The 17,604-nt window shown below is 46.4% G+C and overlaps 1 protein-coding gene across 1 annotated transcript in view; it reads left to right on the forward strand.

The window, feature by feature from the left end:
* Positions 1 to 2,164: 2,164 nt before the first annotated feature.
* Positions 2,165 to 17,604, forward strand: part of LOC143961741 (asialoglycoprotein receptor 1-like) — a 100,917-nt gene continuing 85,477 nt past the window's right edge. The window contains exons 1-3 of the mRNA XM_077471080.1: positions 2,165 to 2,249; positions 12,557 to 12,637; positions 17,138 to 17,254. Coding sequence (XP_077327206.1) covers positions 2,216 to 2,249; positions 12,557 to 12,637; positions 17,138 to 17,254 — 232 coding nt within the window. The 5' untranslated portion in view covers positions 2,165 to 2,215. The remainder of the gene's footprint in view (positions 2,250 to 12,556; positions 12,638 to 17,137; positions 17,255 to 17,604) is intronic.

Consider the following 17,604-nt stretch of genomic DNA (forward strand, 5'->3'; position numbering starts at 1 on the left):
TACCACCGCTGCCACTCCCTCAAATACCACCACTGCCACCCCCTCAAGTACCACCCCTGCCACCCCCAAGTACCACCGCTGCCACCCCCACAAGTACCACCACTGCCACCCTCTCAAGTACCACCGCTGCCACTCCCTCAAGTACCACCGCTGCCACCCCCTCAAGTACCACCACTGCCACCCCCTCAAGTACCACTGCTGCCACCCCTCAAATACCACCGCTGCCGAACCCCTCAAGTACCACTGCTGCCATCCCCTCAAGTACCACTTCTGCCACCCCTCAAGTACCACTGCTGCCACCCCCTCAAGTACCACCACTGCCACCCCCTCAAGTACCACCACTGCCACCCCCCCAAGTACCACCGCTGCCACCCCCACAAGTACCACCGCTGCCACCCCCTCAAGTACCACCGCTGCCACCCCTTCAAGTACCACTGCTGCCACTCCCTCAAGTACCACCACTGCCACCCCTTCAAGTATCACTGCTGCCACCCCTCAAGTACCACCACTGCCACCCCCTCAAGTATCACTGCTGCCACCCCTCAAGTACCACCGCTGCCACCCCCTCAAGTATCATTGCTGCTACCCCTCAAGTACCACCGCTGTCACCCCCCTCAACATTTGGGTTCAAATAAATACCACATGTTCTAAAATACTGTATATAGTGTTTTTATTCTTCAGTCAGTTAATATAAACATCTTTGATATTAAAGATGTTATAGAAGGTAATTGCATTATAGAATATTTTTTTAAAAAGTCACAGTTACTTTGCTGAGTAACTAATTACTTTTCCAATATAGTCATTGAGTTACTAACGCAATTACATTTTGGGAGAAGTAATTTGTAACTTAACTAATTTTTTTTTTTTTAAAGTAAGATGACCAACACTGGTGATAAGAAAATATGTGAAAAATAGAAATCTATTATGCTGTAAATTATTAAATAAACCAAAAAGAGTAAATTTCATGGCTTAGCTTACTGTAGAAAAAGAGAGATTTCAACATATAATACTCAAATGTTAATCACAAGCAAATGAACTAATGAATTAAATAAATTAAATTAAGGAATAGTTAAATAGTTTAAGTGAGTGCTATTACATCCATAAAGTTGAATAAATAAATAAGTACCCTTGTCCGTGTGTGAGTGTTACTATAAGGCCCTTTCCCCACACATGAATCCCATATATATGTGTGTATATATATATATATATATATATATATATATATATATATATATATATATATATATATATATATATAAAACGGAAACAACCACTTAATAACCTATCTGTAAATAAAACGGTTATAAACCTCACTACATATCTCATAGTGTGTGTGAATAGACTTATATCGAGACATATGAAGACACATAGAAAAAACTCTTATATTTCTACTAAATAGAAAGTCCTCAAGACTAAGGCGCCAGGTGCTTGCATATTCATGGATGTCACAAAAACCCCAGCGCGCACACATTGTATGCATTAAAGGGGTTAATGTGTGTTGATTCCTTGAGGGTTCCGCTGACCAGCACTGGACGGCATACTCCAGGTGCGGCTGGACCAGAGTCTTGTAGAGCGGTGAGAATTATCGTTTTATCTCTGGAGTTGATCCCCTTTTTAATGCCAATATTCTGTTTGCTTTGTTAGCAGCAGCTTGGCATTGCTGAGCCTATCATCTACTAGGACCTCCCAGGTCCTTTTCCATCCTAGATCCCCCCCAGGGGTTCTCCCCCCAGTGTATAAATTGCATTCATATTTTTGCCACCCAAATGCATTATTTTAAATTTTTCTACATTAAACCTCATTTGCCATGTAGTTGCCCACCTCATTAATTTGTTCAGATCTTTTTGCAAGGTTTCCACATCCTGCAGAGAAGTTATTGCCCTGCTTAGCTTAGTATTGTCCGCAAATATAGAGATTGAACTGTTTCCCCCATCCTCCAGAGTAGTAGATTAGTACTGAAATCAAATGTATTATAAACCAATCATAGTCCATAAATTACTGCGATTCAATAACAAGTTCATGAGCGGGCACACGTTTCTACAGAATATTACAGAAATACATGCACTTCCTCTTTATTGTGCTATTTCTAAGTTCCTAAAACTGAAATGCATTATGTTGCAACACCTTATTTTAGGAAGTACCTGAAGATAAAATCATCAGATATCGAAGATGCAGACTGAGCAGCGCACAGAATCGGGTTTGTCTGCAGCCTGCAATGAAGGGGGCTAAAAATCGGGAGAGGGAATCAGGTAGGTTGTAGATGGGATCACTGATTAATATTGAGGGGGGGGGGGGTAATAGGAATGGGGTCACTTTGACATAGTTGGCCAGCAAAGGGATTCATTTAATGCATTTGGCTAGTGAGGGATCACTTTGATGTAGTTGACCAGAAAGGGCTCACTTTAACACAGTTGACCAGGAAGGGATAACTTTGATGCAGTTGACCAGAGAGCCGTCATTTTGAAGTGGTTGGCCAGAGAGGGATCACTTTGATTCAGTTGGTCAGGTAGGGATCACTTTGACACTTTTGGCCAGAGAGGAATCACATTGGTGCAGTTTTCCAGCGAGGAATCACTTTGATTCAGTTGACCAGAAAGGGATCACTTTGATGCAGTTGACCAGAGAGTGATCACTTTGATGCAGTTGACCAGAGAGGGATTACTTTGATGCAGTTGACCAGAGAGGGATTCCTTTGACGCCTTTGACCAGAGAGGGATCACTTTGACGCAGTTGACCAGAGAGGTATCAATTTGATTCACTTGACAAGAGAGGGATCACTTTGACACCGTTGGCCAGAGACGGATCAAGTTGATTAAATTGACCAGAAAGGGCTTACTTTGATGCAGTTGACAAGAGAGGGATCACTTTAACACAGTTGACTAGAGAGTGATTACTTTGATTCAGTTGACCAGAAAGGGATAACTTTGAAGCAGTTGACAAGAGAAGGATCACTCCAATGCAGTTGGCCAGAGAGGGATGACTTTGATTCACTTTACCAGAAAGGAATACATTTGATTCAGTTGGCCAGAGAGGGATCACTTTGACGCAGTTGGCCAGAGAGGGATAACTTCATTCAGTTGGCCAGAGAAGGATGACTTTGACGCAGTTGACCACAGAGGGATCACTTTGATTCAGTTGACCACAGAAGGGTCACTTTGATATAGTTGGCCAGCAAATGGATTACTTTGGTGCAGTTGGCTAGTGAGGAATCACTTTGATTCAGTTGACCAGAAAGGGCTCACTTTAACACAGTTGACCAGAAAGGGATCACTTTGATGTGGTTGGCCAAAGAGGGATCACTTTGATTCATTTGGCCAGGGAGGGATCACTTTGATGCTGTTGGCCAGAGAGGGATAACTTTTATGCTGTTGGCCAGAGAGGGATAACTTTGAAGCAGTTGGCCAGCGAGGGATAATTTTGATTTAGTTGGCTAGAAAGGGATCACTTTGATTCAGTTGGCCAGGGAGGGATAACTTTAATGCTTTTGGCCAGAGAGGAATCACATTGGTGCAGTTGTCCAGCGAGTGATCACTTTGATTTAGTTGACCAGAAAGGGATCACTTTGATGCACTTGACTAGAGAGGGTTCACTTTGACACATTTGGTCAAAGAGGGATCACTTTTATGCACTTGGCCAGAGAGGGATAACTTTTTTGAGTTTGCCAGAGAGGGGTAACTTTGATGCAGTTGACCAGAGAGGGATCACTTCAATGAAGTTGGCTAGCAGACAGATGACTTTGATTCAGTTAACTGGAAGGGAATACATTTGATGCAGTTGGTCAGAGAGGGATCACTTTGATGCAGTTGGCCAGAGAGGGATCACTTTAATTCAGATGACCAGAGAGGGATCACTTTAATTCAGATGACCAGAAAGGGATCACTTTGACACATTTGGCCAGAGAGGATCAATTTGATTTGGTTGGCCAGAGAGGGGTCACTTTGACGCAGTTGACCAGAGAGTTGCACAGTGTTTGAGCAACATGTCCATGTTGACATGCTAGTCGCTGGACTCCTGTTTTCTGTGCTTTCAGTAATTCCCACCATCTTCTAATTTGCTCCCAATGTTTCCCACCCTTCTTCCAGCCTTGTGCTCCCAGAGTAAGGTGACCATATTTTCAAAATGAAATCCGGGGACATATTTTTTTTTTCTTTTTATTGGCAAATGGTAAACTATTTTATAAGCATATTTTCCTAAAATGATGTATGCAGTGTATGTGGTATGTGTTTATGGAATGACTGTATGATATCTACATTATTTCTCACATTTCGTCCATGAGATAAAAAAAGAAATACCACCGTCCAGAGCGCATTACAGGCCTCCATTCATATCACTGACCAGAGCACTGTGTACATTACAGCAGGCCTCCTCTCAGACCATCGTCCAGAGCACTGTGTAGCCTCCCAAGTCTGCACAATTCCCTACCAGTCTGCATAATCCCCCTCAGTTTGCAAAATCCCCCCCCCCCCAGTCAGCACAACCTCCCCAGTCTGCACAATCCCCACCAGTCTGCACAACCCCCCAGCCAGCACAACCCCCCCAAGTCTGCAGAACCCCCCCACTCTGCACAATCCCCCCAATCTGCACAATCCCCCCAATCTGCACAATCCCCCCAATCAGCACAACCCCACCCCAGTCTGCACAATACTCCCCCCCCCCCCCCAGTTTCTACAACCCCCCCCCCCCCCCCCCCTCCAGTTCAGCAAACTTTTGTGTGACCGTGTGTATGCAAGCCGAGCTTGAGCGGAATTCCATCGGAAAAATCATCCAAGATTTTTCTGATGGAAAATCCACTTGTGTGTATGCGCCATTAGGCAAAACTCAGACATGAGGCTTTCTCACGCCCATAATTGGAAAATAATTCAACCCATAAAAATGAATACTACATTGCGATATACAGTGTACACTTAACTGATAGTAATCCACCCATGGCCAGTTCTCAAAGATTCTTGTTATTGGATCATATCACACCAGCGAGCTCACCCAGAAGGTCCCCCCCTTTCCCAGGCTGTGCTCTGCTCTCCCCTGGGAGTGTATTGTCAGAAGATTGCCATTTGTGAGCGGCACATAGAGATAACATTGACAGCTCGAGGTGGCAGCACCATCCTTCTTCCTGATGCTGGGCTCTTCCCTCCAGTGACATAGCGTGGGTTGTCAGTGTTCAGGGCAAGGCAAGTAATTGGAGTCCCCTAACCATGGCCTTTTAGCTCCGATCTGGTCACATGATCCACTGTGTCAATCAGTGATGGCTGCAGGGGAGAGGAGAGAGCACTTGACAATCACTGGTAATGCCTGGAGCAGTGAAATCACCCACAGGTTCCCATGTGCCATCTGTTGTTGGCGGTAGTATGGTCACGTACTTCGGAACCCCTAAACCATAGGTGCTCCATTATGCAAATCTGGACCAGCCACTGTTGTAGAACGCTTGGGCCTGCACTCCACCTTACTGGTAAAGGAGGCCATCCATCAAAGTTATAAGCCAATAGCAACTATTGGAGCCTTACCACTTCCTCTGGCTAGTCTACATCTGTATATGATAGAGTTCTTGGGGACTTTTCCACCAGGTAGGTAAGAGGAATTCAGCACCTATCGGGCATTTTTTCATGCCCTGAGATAGTTTGGAAGGCTTAAAGAGTAAGTCCACCATTTCACACAAAATGAAAAGCTGAACTAACTCCAAGTGTCCTGGCCACCCCTCTAGACCTTGCTGTTCATAGTGTCCATGAGGCCCCATGCTTCCGGTGTAGAGGTCTTTACACAATACATGATCCTGGAGGAGGAGGGGGGGGCAGAGGAAGGGGAGTAGAGGAGAAGGGGAAAGAGGACAGAGGGAGGGGAGGAAAGTGGAGAGAGGGAGGGGAGGGAGGGGAGAGAGGGCAGAAAGGGGGAGAGAAAAGAGGGGAAACAGAGAGAGGGAGGGGAGGGAGAGAGCAAAGAGAAAGGGAGAGGGAAAGAGGGCAGAGAGTAGACAGAGGGGGGGGGGGAGAAGGAGGGGGGGTAGACAGGGGGCAAAGAGGGGGAAGGGAGGGGAAGAGGAGAGAGGATAGAGGAGAGGGGGTAGAGAGGGGGAGGTAAGAGTGAACAGAGGGAGGGGGGAGGATAAAGAGATGGGGAGAGGGCAGAGTAGACAGAGGAAGGGGGGTTAGAGAGAGAGTGGGGGGATCAGAGCGGACAGAGAGATGTGGGAGAGGATAGAGAGAGGGGAGGGAGAGGAGAGACGATAGAGGGGGAGGTGAGAGTGAACAGAGGGAGAATGAGAGGATATAGAGAGTGGGCAGAGGGAGGGGGAATAGAGAGAAGGTGTGGGGGAGATCAGAGTGGGCAGAGGGAGGGGAGAGGGGAGAGATAGAGAGGGGAAGGAGAGAGAGAGAGAGAGGGAGGAGAGAGTGGGGGGGCAGAGGGAGGGGAGAGGAGAGAGAGGACAGAGGGAGGGGGGAGAGGATAGAGAGGGAGGGGGAGAGGATAGAGAGAGGGGGAGAGAGGGAGGAGAGAGAGGGAGGGGGTAGAGAGAGGGGGAGAGAGGGAGGAGAGATAGGGAGAGGGAGGGGAGAGAGGGAGGGGGGAGGATAGAGAGAGTGAGGGAGAGAGGGAGGGGGAGAGGAAAGAGAGAGGGAGGGGGAGAGGATAGACAGAGTGGATAGGGAGAGGATAGAGAGAGGGAGGAGAGAGAGGGGGGGGAGAGGATAGAGAGAGGGAGGAGAGAGAGGGGGGGAGAGGATAGAAAGAGGGGGAGAGAGGGAGGAGAGATAGAGAGAGGGAGGGGAGAGAGGGAGGGGGGAGGATAGAGAGAGTGAGGGAGAGAGGGAGGGGGAGAGGAAAGAGAGAGGGAGGGGGAAAGGATAGACAGAGTGGATAGGGAGAGGATAGAGAGAGGGAGGAGAGAGAGGATAGAGAGGGAGGTGAGAGGATAGATAGATGGAGGGGAGTGAGGGAGGGGTAGAGGAGAGAGAGGGACAGGGGGAGGAGAGAGTAGACAGAGGGAGGGGGAGATTATAGAGGGAGGGGGAGGATAGATAGAGGGTGGGGGAGAGAGGAGAGAGTGGACAGAGGGAGGGGGGAGAGAGGATAGAGAGAGGGAGGAGGGAGGATAGAGCTGCAGTTTATCCCCTTAGTACTGCATGTCCAGCCCTCGGGACTACATTTCCCACAATCCTCCTCTCTGCTTCATTTTAGTATTTATTTGTCCAATAAGGAGGAGGGAAGAAAAAACTAGTACAGTGTTGAGAGGAGGAGAGGGGGGGGGGGGGAGAAGAGCCCGCAGCAACTTCTCTCTCTACACAGACAAGATCGCTCCGATCTTCTGCTGCTCTGCTCTCTCCTCTGACAGGAGGAAGGAGGGGAATGGGCAGGGAGCACAGAGAGAGAGACATCCAGTCTTTTAGCGGCGGCTCGAGCAGGGGGCATGAAGCAGGTCTCCTTCTCGGACCCGCTCCTGTCATTTACCGGCGGCGGCCGGTGGGGAGAGCAAGCGGAATGGGGATCCGTGGCACCCGCTTACACATATCAGGCAAATTCGGCGATTGTGGGGCCCCTGTGATCGCGAGGCCTAAGGCGATCGCCTAATTTGCCTAATTGGAGAGCCGCCTCTGTTCCCCCTCCAGCCTCACAAGTTAGTTGCTCGTCCTCCACAGACATCCTGGACATTGTAGTCCCACTCCCACAGACTCCCCTCCACAATTGGGCACACAGACACGGCTATCCCGCCCCCCGCCTCCACCTCTATTACACATAGCTGAGCCCTCCACTCACCGAGCATGTACTTCTTCCAGGGCTGCTCCCGAGTCCTGCTACACCCGCCCGCAGGTCCTGTTCTCCTGTACCAACACTCAATGTGACATGTCCGGCTCAGATGACTCCGCCTGACAGGAGACTTTGTCTGATAATGGGGCAGCCCACTGCAGTGATCTCACACCATGTTCAGTGCTGCGCTGTCAGTAATGTTGCGGCTCCCGCTGTTGGCTGGGGCATCGGACCCAGGGACAATGCAGGTCCAGCGGCTGCCAAACTACTCCAGTGTTCTCTCTCCTCCAGTAGGCAAATTAGGCGGCCCGCGAGGCCCCTTTGAGCGCGAGGCCTCAGGCGACCTCCTAATTTGTCTAATTAAAGAGCCACCTCTGCTCCCAGTGTATCCCAGTGTATCCCAGTCTGCTTCCAGTCTTGTGTTGTCAGTGTGTCCCAGTCTGCTTCCAGCCCTGTGCTCCCAGTGTGTCCCAATCTGCTTCCAGTCTTGTGTTATTTGGTTTAATATTGAGAAGAATGGCATTGTAGAAAGAAATTAAAGGAAATAACAATACTTGTAATCGGAGTCTGCAAGTGGGAAATGCGATATTACTAAGATCAAGGCCTGAGGTGTGCCATGGCCTGGCTGGTCAATATGCCTGAAAAGAGGGCATACCCTGAATGTAAGAATAAGAAATTACTATGAGTATGTATGACAAAACTGGGGGAAGCGGGTGGGTGGGAACCCAGAAAACACCACCCTGGCCCTGACAGAGGAGGAGGGTTAAGTAGTCTCTCAGACCCCTCCCACAAATACACAAATTCACACTTATTGCCAATACTTGTATTACCACATGCCCTCTTGTGCTTCGGCAACTGAGAAACAAGAGACTGCACAAATGAAACGTGCTGAAATATTTGCTATCAATGCCAATTTTTACATAATAAAAAAAAAGGAGAGAAAGAAGAGAAAAAATAAAGTAAATAAATAGATGAATGAAGTAAAATTAGGAAAAATTATAGCCTCCTAACAATCACAAGAAAGATGACAGCTGAGGTGATTCCAGAAACTTCACCCACGGTGCCCAGACTTCCCTAAACTTAAAGTGACTACAATGCCCCGACATTTCTCCTGACAGAAAATGTTTGATGGGACCTTGTCGTCGGAAATCCTGACCGTGTGTAGGCTCCATCAGAAATTTCCATCGCAATTGCCGACACACAAAATTTGAGATCTGGATCTCAAATTTTCCGACAACAAAATCAGGTGTTGTAAATTTCCGATCGTGTGTAGACAATTCCGACGCACACTGGAATCAAACAGAAGAGCCGCACTGGCTATTGAACTTCATTTTTCTTGGCTCGTCGTACGTGTTGTACGTCACCGCGTTCTTGACGTTTGGAATTTCCAACAAGATTTGTGTGACCGTGTGTATGCAAGACAAGTTTGAGCCAACATCCGTCGAAAAAAAAACATGGATTTTGTTGTCGGAAAATCCTATCGTGTGTACAGGGCATTAGGGTTCGTATTATTGTTTTTTTTTTTTAATAACAAACATGTCATACTTACCTCCACTGTGCAGCTTGTTTTGCACAGAGTGGCCCCGAACCTTCTGGGGTTCCCCCCGGGAGGCTCTCGCGGCTCCTCCCCGTGTCTCATAATCCCCTAGGAAGAAGCGCTCTCTCAGGGGTTGCCTTGCGGGCGCGCTCCAGCATTTTGTTTCCATAGCAGCCGAATGCTGGACCCGGCCCCGCCCCCCTGCGCCCGCATCATTAGATTTAATTGACAGCAGGGAGAGCCAATGGCTGCACTGCTATCGATCTATCCAATCAAGAGCCGAGAACCCCGGGCAGAGAGACAGCGTGTCCCCGTCGGGTCAAGTTCCAGGGCTCAGGTAAGTAAAATGGGGGGCTGGGGGGGGCGGTCACTGTCAGGTGTTTTTTCACCTTAATGCATAGGATACATTAGGGTGAAAAAACACAAATGTTTACAACCCCTTTAAAGTCATTATTATTTGCTGTGGATATGAGCTCTTCCATCTGCATTATGTGGTTCATCTCTACTATCCATTCCAATATTGTTGCTGTTATTGGAGATTTCCAATGTCTTGGAATTAAAGCTCTTCCCGCCATCAAGAAACATTTAAATATTCCCTTTATAAATTGATTTCATTGATCAGAAAAGCGCTACCTCTGAAGACTCCTGACACTTTTTTTCCGGAGACCACATGACTTCATTTAAATATAGCCGACCAAAATGGTTTTATATTCAGGCAAGACCACCACAAGTGTAATAATGTGCCTCTCGATTCACAACATCTCCAACATAGATCAGACATAGCTGGATTCATTTTGTTTAATAGGACCTTATAGTTGCGTTCCTGTGAATAAGAGGATAAAGTTATTTTAACCACTTGCCTACTGGGCACTTAAACCCCCTTCCTGCCCAGACCAATATTCAGCTTTCACAAATAGAGCTTTCTTTTGATGGCATTTAATCACTGGTAAGAAAAAAAAAAAAAGACTGAACATTTTGAAAAACTGTTTAATGGTTTGTTATATAATTTTGAAAACAGGTCATTTTTCTCCTTCATTGATGTGCATTGATGAGGCTGCATTGATGGGCACTGATAAGCTGCACTGATGGGCACTGATAGGTGCCACTGATAGGTGGCACTGATAAGGTGGCACGATTGGGCACTGATAAGTACTGATGAGGCAGCACTGATAGGTGGCACTGAGAGCTGGCACTGATGGGTTGCACTGATGGGCACTGATAGGTGGCACTGATAAGTGGCACTGTTAGGTGGCACTGATGGGCATTGGTAGGTGACACTGATGGGCAGCACTGATCGGTGGCACTGATGATGAGGTACTGGTGGGCATTAATGAGTGGCACTGGTGGGCAAAGGTAGGTGGTACTGTGGGCACTGGTAGACAGCACTGGTGGCTACCTATAGGTGGCAATGGTGGGCACTAATGAGGCAGCCGCGGCTCTGTGTGAGGGAACAATGTCCCTCTGACAGAAGTCAATGATCTGCTTTTTTTCCCCCCTTACTCTGACAACGTGAGGGGAAAAAATACAGATTGTCAAGCTTCTGTGTACATCACATGCTCAACTGTCATTGGATAGCGGTAAGGGGTCGTGATCACAGAGCGTACCCCACGCAACCCACAGGGGCATGCAGGCAGCTCACGCACGGGAGGATGCCCATGGATGTCCTCCCAGCAATTAAGGTCCATGCTTTAGCCGTCTTTTGGCTATAGCGTGGGTGGCAAGTAGTTAAAAGTGAGAGAGAACACTTTATCCCAGTCTCCAAGGGCCATATTTTTACCTAGCTCCCAGTCTCGGACATAGAAGGGGCAGTCAGGAAATGTGTGCGATAATAAAATGCCCTATGTTATAGATAAAGCATGGGAGCATTTTGAGTCAGAGAGGTACAACTCCTCAGAATGAGTTAAGTCCCCACAGAGACTTGACCTACTCAGCTCTCTATAAAAATTGCGTAGTTGAAAATATTGAAGCCACTCACTCAGCCTTGTGCTCCCAGTGTGTACCAGCCTTCTTCCAGCCTTGTGTTCCCAGCGTGTACCAGCCTTCTTCCAGCCTTGTGTTCCCAGTGTGTACCAGCCTTCTTCCAGCCCTGTGTTCCCAGCGTGTACCAGCCTTCTTCCAGCCTTGTGTTCCCAGCGTGTACCAGGCTTCTTCCAGCCTTGTGTTCCCAGCGTGTACCAGCCTTCTTCCAGCCCTGTGTTCCCAGCGTGTACCAGCCTTCTTCCAGCCTTGTGTTCCCAGCGTGTACCAGCCTGCTTCCAGCCTTGTGTTCCCAGCGTGTACCAGCCTGCTTCCAGTTTTTTGTTTCCAATGCATTCCAGCCTTCTTTCAGCCTCGTGTTTCCATTGTTTCGCAGCCTGCTTCCAGCCTTTTGCTCCAAATGTGCCCCATCCTGCTTCAAGCCTTGTGTCCCCAGTGTGCCCCAGCCTGCTTCCAGTCTTGTGCCCCCAGTGTGTTACAGTCTGCTTACAGTCTAGTATTCCCAGCGTGTCCCAATCTGCTTCCAGCCTTGTATTCACAGAGTCTCCCTACCTGATTCGAACCTAACATTCCCAGTGTGTTCTAGCATGCTTTCCACATTGTGTTCCCAGTGTGTCCTTATCAGCTTCCAGCTGCTTGATCCCAGTGAGTCCCTAACTGCGTTTAGCCATGTGTTCCCAGTATGCCTTATTAAGCCTTGCTATTTCCTTCAGCCTTATCTGCTGCCTTGTGATACCTGTGCTCCTCCAACACTGCCAGGGAGTTGTGGCAGTGCAGTTGCAATCTGCTTGGATGAGTCAGAGGACCACAGCCTGAGTATCACCTGTAGAACGATCTCTTGACCTCTAGATGGACCTTTTCAGGGCTCTCGCTGTAGCGAAAGAAGCAGATTCTACAAACATTCTGTGTTAGCTCTGTGACTTTGGCCCATCTGCACCGCTGCCTCAACCAGTCCTGGTCATCTACTCCGACCCTCGTGGAAGATGAGTCTTAAGTTGTGATAGTAATAATACAATTAAATTCTAATGATCCCAAGGTTTTTCTGTTTAAATGCTTAAAATGCTTAATTATACATTGTTATGTAAGTCGATATATTATAGAATTTATCATTGGTGTCAGTAACTTTTACAATTCTCCAAGAATAAATTCCCGATAGGTCACAATAAATGTCAATAGTATCATATTTCAGAAAAGCTCCATCTCTTATTGATAAATTGCTGTGTAGAGTGTTATATCTGAATTACATCACCGGAAAATCCTCCCTGGTATCTACAATATCTATATAAGGTCTGTGTTCTTCTTCAGGACGCTCTCATGAGAGAAATGCATATGGCAATGTGGGTGAACTTCATTTAAAAATGGTGAAAAATGCATCAACACCTGAAGGTAAGTTATTATAATGAGGGGGTATCCTCTTAATCTATTATGGACAGCTGAGGACCCGCGTCTTCATTTATAGGACACATGTCTACTAATACTAATACTGCTATACTGGCTCTACCAATCAGAAATCACCTTTTACTATATCTGTATTGAGGTAATAAAAAACAGAACCTCATTGGTTGCCCTGATTTAGTATACATTTTATACTTAAATACGATATACATGGTGATATACAATATATCTACATATTTTGTTGGAAATTAACTCAAGTGTAGAGATCATAAGGACTCTTCTGATAAGGCTTCTTCCTGATCACTATTATTAAAAACACAGATGTTACCCTGGTAGGGGGTATTCGGAATTGTTCAGCAAACAAACAATTATTAGCAGCTTCCTGGTTTGTTTTTGCAGATCTGTTGCTCAGGCCTCAAACATAGACTCTTATCTGATTAGAAAAAATATATAATAGCCGTGCTTAGGAAGCAGAATATTTTAAGGCTGCTGCCACCCTCTAAGCCCTCAGCCCCTGTTAGGGAGCTATGGCTGTTTAGCTATTTATAATGTTATTATAGGGCTTATGGCACTACCTATACCAGAATGACTAATTTATCTATAATATAATACCCAGGTTATATTTCCCAGTGCTCGTACCAGTGTATAAACAATGGAATTAGCTTATCCACACACCACGTTACCAGTCATATATGCACTGTACTATTGTAAAGGACATAGCAACCCAAAAAAGAAGAAAAGGAAGGGGAAGGAGGCTCGAATCAATATCTTATATGAAGACAGAATCCCTAACAAAAGGCCCCTTTAATGCTATTGCGTGCTCACTTCCCACCTACCTTCAATTAATACCTCTGTGGTGCGCCCAAAATGTATTGTACCCGAGGTGGGTAATGGGCGTAAACTAAATAAGTATTCCTTCAAATATAAGTGGTGAAATTATAAAGTTTGCTAAAATATACAACAGTAATGTCCCAAAAAGTGCTCAGTGAAAGCTGTATATATAAAGTTCAATAAACGTCTCATGAAGTTCCGAATACCTCAACAAAAGGGGAGCAAAGGTGACTTTTGTGTTCACATAAATCCAGTGACTTCTATGCTCATGCCCCTTTGGGTCCCCACTCACCAGATTCCTCTCCCCCTAAGGGATTACGGGCATGTAGTATCTCCACCTGTGTACGCCCTGTATCGAAAACTTCCACCTCCTTGCTGTGTAGTTGGTACCCAGATGGCACTCCTTTTCAAATGATATATATAAGCCCTATAATAACATTATAAATAGACTCTTATCTGTTCCTCCAGACAGTACCCTCTAAAACTGGACACATGTTTTTATAGCTGCCCCCTTGCAGTCATATGGACTCCTTAGGGAAGACCAGTCTCTCCCAAAACAAAATAGGATTGCACAAACTGGTTGTTCAAAACACATGGAGCCGGGATTGGAGAGTTCATCCCTCATAAGTCTCTACAAAGTCTCTCCCCCCCCCCGGAGCGCCTCAACCTGCCTGGGCAAGAACCCTGGGTGATATATATGTAGCACTGTAGGAGCCGTAGGAGCTGCTGGTTTAATTTGAGCTTACCGTTACCTCACCTGCTTGCTGGCCTAAAAATGTTGAATCATTTTGGGACATTTACTTTGTGGGACTTTCTTTTGGACATTATTTTTGGGCATGATAGGACGTTATTTTTTAGACATCTTGGTGAATATTTTTTTTTCAACATTTTAGTATATTATTTTTTTGGATATCAAGGGACATTATTTTTGGACATCGTGGGACTATTTGTAGACTTTGTAGGACTGTAGGACACATACTTTTTGGACATCAAGTGCCATTATTTTTGGACATTTTGGGACATTATCTTTTAGACATCGTGAACATTATTTTTGGAAATCACAGGACATTCATTTTTGTACATTGTGGGACAATATTTGTTTAGTCATCATAAGACAATATTTTTTGTACATACAGTAGTAGGACATGTAGTAGACATACAGTAGTAGGACATGTAGTAGACATACAGTATCAGGGTATGAACCAGAACCTACACTCTCATTTGGCTATATCATGATAATGAAATAACATGAGGTGATAGTTACATATACGGTTATAGTGGAAGATTATTAAATGATAGATGTGATATAAATATAGATATATACATGTAGCACTGACCCTCGAAGGAGCTGCTGGTTTTATTGGGCTTACCGTTACCTTCCCGTTTACTTCTCCGTCCGGGGGGTTCCCGTGGCAGATGGCCAAAGAATGTGGAAACTGACACTGAATCTTCTTTAGGGTTATTTATTTGAAGCAGAAACAGAGTCTTTCAATAAGGATAGAAGGTTAGGAGCGAGTTCAGGTATTTTAGACTGCAAAAAATACAATGGAGTCCTTATAGAAAATCCAGAGAATAAAGACTGTTTCACAACTGGATCATACAACCACCCGGATAGACCTCCTCTCACTAGACCTAGCAGCCGGTAAGGTGTTTGACAAAGTCTCTGCCACAGACTCATGATGCACACTTGAGCATTACTGAGGGACGTAGACAAATTTGAAAAGCTATCATACGGTTCCAGTATCTCCTAGCCCATCTGGCGATACCGTATGAGTGTTGATCCAGGTAGCGTCCTTCAACCTAGCCTCCAGACTCCTTCAGAGAAGCCAGCCTTGCGCACGGCCTTCTCCTGGAGAGTCCTCCCCTGGGGGTTTCCAGTTGCTGGGCCTCTTCCTTCAGATGAGATGGCACTGGACCACCTTTGGATTAATAGGCTCAGAATTTCATTCAGACTTGTCCCTGCATTTGCATTGCCTCGGGCTTGCCAGCCCCAAGACTTGGAATGCGTGGCTCCGCCCCCAGGCCAGGAACGCCATGGGGGCTGGTCAGGAGGACCAGGACCTAACAGACAGAAAAAAATCTCCGGAAACCCAGAAGCACGTGATGTCAGTACCTTAACCACTTGCTTACTGGGTACTTAAACCCCCCTCCTGCCCAGACCAATTTTCAGCTTTCAGTGCTGATGCACTTTGAATGACAATTGCACGGTCATACAACACCGTACCCAAATGAAATTTTTATCATTTTTTCCCACAAATAGAGCTTTCTTTTGGTGGTATTTAATCACAGCTGGGAGTTTTATTTTTTGCTAAACAAACAAAAAAAGATGCAAAAAAAAAATCATGTTTAATAGTTTGTTATAAAATTTTGCAAACAGGTCATTTTTCTCCTTCATTGAAGTGCGCTTATGAGGTAGCACTGATAGGCTGCACTGGTGGGCACTGATAGGCATAGTTAAGGTGGCACTAATAGGCACAGATAAGGTGGCACCGATAGGCACAGATAAGGCAGTACTGATGGGCACAGATAAGGCGGCACTGATGGACAAAGATGGGCACAGATAAGATGGCACGGATGGGTGGCACGGATGGGTGGCACTAAGGGGCACTAATAGGTACCACTGATAGATGGGACTGATGGGCACTGATAGGTGGCTCTGATAGGTGGCACTGATGGGTGGCACTGATGGGCACTGGTAGATGACATTGATGGGCACGGATATGTGGCACTGGGGTGCAGCACCATTGTTGAAGCAGATTGTGGGCACTGATGGGTGGCACTGTGGGCACTGCTGGGTGGCACTATGGGCACTGCTGGGTGGCATTGACAGGGGGCACTTATTTATTCCTGAGGTGGCACTGACAGTGGGCAGATGGGCACTGGTAAGCTGGCTGGGGTCGGGACTGATGTCCCAATCACGGCCGCCGGTGATCGGCTCTTTTTTTTTCTGCTGACAGCGCGAGGAGGAAAAATAGCCGATTACCGGCTCCGTTGTATCACATGATCAGCTGTCATTGGCTGACAGCTGATCACGTGGTAAGGGGTCGGGATCGACCTCTTGCTTGGATCCATGATCAGGCGAGTCTCATAGACTCGCCGATCACAGAGAGCGCCGTGTGTGCCCCTTAGGGGGTGCGCAGGCCGCTCGTGCATGGGACAACGTCAATAGACGTAGTCCCGGCAAAGGAAGTCCGCGCTGTAGCCGTCATTTGGCTATAGCGCGGATCTCTAGTGGTTAAATACCACCCCCAGAATGCACAGCAGGAGAACACTCCCACTGGGCTGGTTCCGAGGGAAATCAGTGGCATTCAATACACCCAGCTAGACTGCGCTTATAACCTTGCCGGTGGTGACATCAACCCCTGTGGCCAAGGAGAACCCAGTGCAACCCAGCTGGACTGGTACCGAAACCAGAAATTTAACTAATTAGTCCCAAAACCCAACTGTGGTTTTAGGAAATTAACTTTGAAAAAAAAACCTGCTCATCAGGAGCCAGCGCTACATACAGTTATAATAGAAGATTACAGATTTGTATGCAGGGAACGAGCACACAGATGATCCGGGATGAATATAAAATGTCTTTACATGAGATAAGAATTCTGTAGGATTATTATACCGCCTGATACACGCACCATTATTCACTATCCTCTCTGTCTTTAGAGATTCCGGCTACCAAGAATAAGAATACACCTCCCCGGGTGATACTGATCCTGGGGATCCTCCTAATATTGGTCTTCATTACTTTGGTCACCCTCACGACTTTCCTGTTCATTTCCTGTGAGTATCTCTAATATATTGGGGTATTGGGGTTTGGATTTGGTATCTGAACTTTGATTAAATTCATGAACTTACCTCTTAATCAGAACCTGTGATGTCCAGCTCATCACTAACTATCAGGTAACAAATATATAAAAGGCAAATATAAAAAACGTAAATCCGTGAATAATGTTAAAAAGAAAAGTTGAGTGAGATATTGTCTGGTTTTTAACTTCAAGAGACTGTTGGCCTCTCACTCCTGGGTTAAGCCCCATTCTGTTTTTCTCTAATCTTTCGAGATGGTCTTGTCAACCAGTTGGAGACCCTCCCCTCTATGTCTCGCTACATCCCTATATCTTCCTAATTATATC

Source organism: Lithobates pipiens, unplaced genomic scaffold, assembly GCF_037356315.1.
Source record: "Lithobates pipiens isolate NorthernLeopardFrog02 unplaced genomic scaffold, aLitPip1_a1.2 Scaffold_8, whole genome shotgun sequence".
NCBI classification, from domain to species: Eukaryota; Metazoa; Chordata; class Amphibia; order Anura; family Ranidae; genus Lithobates; species Lithobates pipiens.